The sequence below is a fragment of the Rana temporaria genome, unplaced genomic scaffold (genome assembly GCF_905171775.1).
Source record: "Rana temporaria unplaced genomic scaffold, aRanTem1.1, whole genome shotgun sequence".
NCBI lineage: Eukaryota > Metazoa > Chordata > Amphibia > Anura > Ranidae > Rana > Rana temporaria.
The window spans coordinates 32,501-37,500 of NW_024404597.1; the positions used below are offsets into that span (position 1 = coordinate 32,501).

The 5,000-nt window shown below is 43.7% G+C and overlaps 1 protein-coding gene across 1 annotated transcript in view; it reads left to right on the forward strand.

The window, feature by feature from the left end:
• The window catches only part of PRMT3 (protein arginine methyltransferase 3), a gene marked incomplete at its 3' end in the record, with an annotated part of 54,560 nt that overhangs the window by 27,577 nt on the left and 21,983 nt on the right, over positions 1 to 5,000 (forward strand). Inside the window, 1 exon segment of the mRNA XM_040334760.1 lies at positions 2,838 to 2,903. Within this exon segment, the coding sequence (XP_040190694.1) occupies positions 2,838 to 2,903 (66 nt within the window).

The following is a 5,000-nucleotide window of genomic DNA, read 5'->3' on the forward strand; positions in this document are numbered from 1 at the left end:
GGTTTGCCTCGTACCCTAGGGTGTTGGGTGCTCCCATCCACCCTTGAGTGTTGGACTCCCCTATCTAGCCAAAACCGTTGGGGGCTCTCACCCACCCTAGGGTGTTGCGGAGCTCCCATCCACCCTGAAGTATTGGAAGTGTTGGGGGCTCCTGCCCACCCTGGGGTTGTGGGGGCTCCCACATAACCTGTGCATTTTTCACACTGTAGTGTTGGACTCTCCTACCCAGCCAGAAGTGTTGGGGTCTCTCACCCACCGTAGAGTGTTGGGCACTCCCATCTACTCTGGGCTTTTAGGGCTCCCGTCCACCATGGAGTGTTTAGGGTTCCCACCCGCCCTAAAGTTTTGGAGGCTCCCGTCCATCTCTCATGAGGTAATGGGTGCTCCCATCCCTAAAGTATTCGCTTAGAGGAAGCCAGGCAACTAAGTAACAAAAATGCTTTCCAATAGACGTGCAAAGTCACTGACAGGTCCACTTGAATTAAAGAGATTATCGTTTCCAGGATTCTAAGAAGCGGTTGTAAACCTCAGACATGAAACATGAACAAAGCATATTCCTCTCTAGTCTCAATACAGAGCACTAAGTGTAATTTCTGTCTGCTGCTTCCTTCCTCTGCTGTCAGTAGGAGTCACTTTCCTGACACCAATGGATAAATGGTGATCGGGGGGGGGGGAGAGCTCCAGCACACATCCTGTAATTGAGAGCCTCCGCTCTGTCCCTGCGAGTTGTGTGAAGGGGTGTGTCTCCCTTCCTTTCCATCAGCTCTCAGAGCGCTCCTCACTGAGCTCTGCAGAGTGTAACTTCAGATCTCCGCCGCTTCTTTTTTGACCAGTGATGCTCTGTAAAGTAAAAGCAATCCTAGCGCCTAGTTAGCCCCTGGATTGCTTTTACAAGCGGCAGGAGCATGGTGCCCCCCCTCCCCCCTTGACCCTTTCCCTTATCACTCTCCAGTGCCTTCTCAGGCTCTCCCATTATGAGGAAGCCCCCAACACTACAGGGTGGATGGGAGTCCCCAACATCCCAGGTTATGAGGAAGCCCCCAACATCCCAGGTTATGAGGAAGCCCCCAACATCCCAGGTTATGAGGAAGCCCCCAACATCCCAGGTTATGAGGAAGCCCCCAACATCCCAGGTTATGAGGAAGCCCCCCAACATCCCAGGTTATGAGGAAGCCCCCAACATCCCAGGTTATGAGGAAGCCCCCAACATCCCAGGTTATGAGGAAGCCCCCAACATCCCAGGTTAGGAGGAAGCCCCCACCATCCCAGGTTAGGAGGAAGCCCCCACCATCCCAGGTTAGGAGGAAGCCCCCACCATCCCAGGTTAGGAGGAAGCCCCCACCATCCCAGGTTAGGAGGAAGCCCCCACCATCCCAGGTTAGGAGGAAGCCCCCACCATCCCAGGTTAGGAGGAAGCCCCCACCATCTCAGGTTAGGAGGAAGTCCCCAACATCCCAGGTTAGGAGGAACCCCCCTACATCCCAAGTTAGGAGGAAGCCCCCAACATCCCAGATTATGAGGAAGCCCCCAACATCCCAGATTATGAGGAAGCCCCCAACACTACAGGGTGGATGGGAGTCCCCAACATCCCAGGTTATGAGGAAGCCCCCAACATCCCAGGTTGTGAGGAAGCCCCCAACATCCCAGGTTGTGAGGAAGCCCCCAACATCCCAGGTTGTGAGGAAGCCCCCAACATCCCAGGTTATGAGGAAGCCCCCAACATCCCAGGTTATGAGGAAGCCCCCAACATCCCAGGTTGTGAGGAAGCCCCCAACATCCCAGGTTATGAGGAAGCCCCCAACATCCCAGGTTATGAGGAAGCCCCCAACATCCCAGGTTGTGAGGAAGCCCCAAACATCCCAGGTTGTGAGGAAGCCCCCAACATCCCAGGTTGTGAGGAAGCCCCCAACATCCCAGGTTGTGAGGAAGCCCCCAACATCCCAGGTTGTGAGGAAGCCCCCAACATCCCAGGTTGTGAGGAAGCCCCCAACATCCCAGGTTGTGAGGAAGCCCCCAACACTACAGGGTGGATGGGAGTCCCCAACATCCCAGCCTATGAGGTAGCCCCTAACACTTCAGGGGGGATGGGAGTCCCCAACATCCCAGGTTGTGAGGAAGCCCCCAACATCCCAGGTTGTGAGGAAGCCCCCAACACTACAGGGTGGATGGGAGTCCCCAACATCCCAGCCTATGAGGTAGCCCCTAACACTTCAGGGGGGATGGGAGTCCCCAACATCCCAGGTTGTGAGGAAGCCCCCAACATCCCAGGTTGTGAGGAAGCCCCCAACACTACAGGGTGGATGGGAGTCCCCAACATCCCAGCCTCTGAGGTAGCCCCTAACACTTCAGGGGGGATGGGAGTCCCCAACATACCAGGTTGTGAGGAAGCCCCCAACCTACCAGGTTATGAGGAAGACCCCAACACTACAGGGGGGATGGGAGAGGAGTGCATGTTGTCTATGGGGTCCTAATCTGAGCGAATGTTGTCTGCAATGATCCACTGAAGATCAGTTGGGGAAATATATGCTTCCCCTCATTGTACGATTCAAGACCTGGGATCTGCCGCAATTATCACCCGGGGGAGGGGGGAATACAATTCAAGAGCCTGCGCCTTCTCCAGCCTAAAATGGCCGATAATAAAGAAGACTGAGCCAGGCCGGTAAATAACTGTCACCGGTCTCTGATTCCCGGACATTCGCTCTTTTCATCGATCTCCTCCGTTCAGTTGGTTTTGTCTTTTTGGCGTTTGCGCCCCTTTCACGATCCGGCGATCGCTCTCCCGTCCTCGCTGATATCATCTATACAATGTAATTGGATTTTCTTCTTTTCCTCCGTAGGACGCGGTCCGCACAGAGAGCTACAGGAACTTCATCTACCAGAATGGGGACATCTTCAAGGACAAGGTGGGAGCATCGCTGTGCAGAATCTGACATGACGGGGGAGGGGGGGGGGGGGTCACATGACGGAGCGCCGGTGACACGGGGTCATTTAAAAGAAGCAGTTTTATTCCCGAGGATTTCATTTTTCCCCGTGTGGTGGAGCGCAGATAACGCCAAAGCAGGTTTATACTTTTATTTATGGATGGGGAGGGTCCTGCGGCAGGACGATAAAACGTTTTCCGCGAATCTGTCGCAGAATCCGGAAGATGGCGGCCGGTCCTGTCCCCCTCCCGGGGGGGGGGGGGGGGGGAGATGTGGTTACAATGTTACTATTATCTCTATTGATGGATCTGCTGAGCGGCATCCGTTCTTGTTATATTTATTCTACAATTATCTGTGGCGGGAAAAGTTCATCGTAACCAGAAGGCACGTGACGCTCGTTTCGTTTCGTATGTGTCCGGGTTTCCAAATTTACAATAGTAATGAATCTGAATTAACGAAACTGAATTCAAATAGTTTTAGAATTTCCGAAGAGAATAAAATAGAATAGAAAATAAAGGAATAGAATCGAAAATAATTGAAAATAAAATAATAGAATACAGAACAAAATAGAATAAAAAATAAAAGAAAAAAATAGAAAAGAAAAACCAGAATAAAATAGAATAGAAAATAAAGGAATACTATAGAATAAAAAATAGAATACAATGGTAACAAATTTTAATTAATCTGAATTAATGAAACAAAATTTCAGGCGAAATTCAAATAGTTTTAGAATTTCCGAAGAGAATAAAATATAATGGAGTAATACAGAACAAAATTTAATAAAAAATAAAAGAACAAAATAATAAAATTAAAACCAGAATAGAAAATAAAGGAATACTATAGAATAAAAAAAATAGATTACAATAGTTGGGAATTTAAATGCATCTGCATTAGCGAAATTTGAATTCAAAACATTTTAGAATTTCCGAATAGAAAATAAAGGAATAGAATCAAAAATAATAGAATAGAATGGAAAATAATATATAATATAATATAGTAATACAGAACTAAATAGAAAATAAAAAACAGAATAAAATAGAATAGAAAATAAAGGAATTCAATAGAATATAACCATCTTTTGAAATTAAAATTTCAAATATAATTCAAATCTGAATAGAATAAAATAGAGTATAAAAACGAATAGAATAAAACATAATATAACCTTCTTCTGAAATTGAAATTTTAATAAGATAGAATAGAAAATAATAGAATAGAATAGAAAAAAAACAATAGAATGTAATAGAATATAACCATCTTTCAAAATTCAAATTTCGAATAGAATAAATTGGAATTCAAATGCCATTCGAATGGAATTCAGTTCGAATTCTCCACCAGTAGACATGTACGGTTAATTTTTGTTCCGAATTGAAAATCGAACAAATTTACGAATCACAATAGTAATGAATTGAAATTAATCCGAAACCGCAAAACAAATTTTAGGGTGAAATTCGAATAGTTTTCAAATTTCAGAAGAGAATAAATTAGAATAAAAAAAAAAAAAAAAGAAATAGAATATAAAAAAATTGAATAGAAAATAAAATGGAGTAATGCAGAACAAAATAGAATAAAAAATAAAAGAACACAATTTAAAATTAAAACCATAATAAAATGGAATAGAAAATAAAGGAATACAAAAGAAAAAACAATAGAATAGAATATAACCATCTTTTGCACTTCAAATTTCAAATTGAATAAATTCAAATCCGAAATAGAATAGAAAAAGAATAGAATAAAATTGAATATAACCTTTTTCCAAAATTGAAATTTTAATATAATAGAAAAGAATAGAACAGAAAATAAAAGAATAGAATACAAAAAACAATAGAATAGAATATAACCATCTTCCAAAATTCAAATTTCGATTAGAATAAATTCGATTTCAAATGCCATTAGAATGGAATTCGGTTTGAATTCTCCGCCATGTACGGTTCGTTTTGTTCCAAATTAAAAATCGGACAAATTTTACGACCGACAATAGTAATACATTTAAATGAATCCGAAATCACGAAACAAAATTTCGGGTGAAATTCCAATAGTTTTCAAATTTCAGAAGAGAATAAAATAGAATAAAAAAAAAAG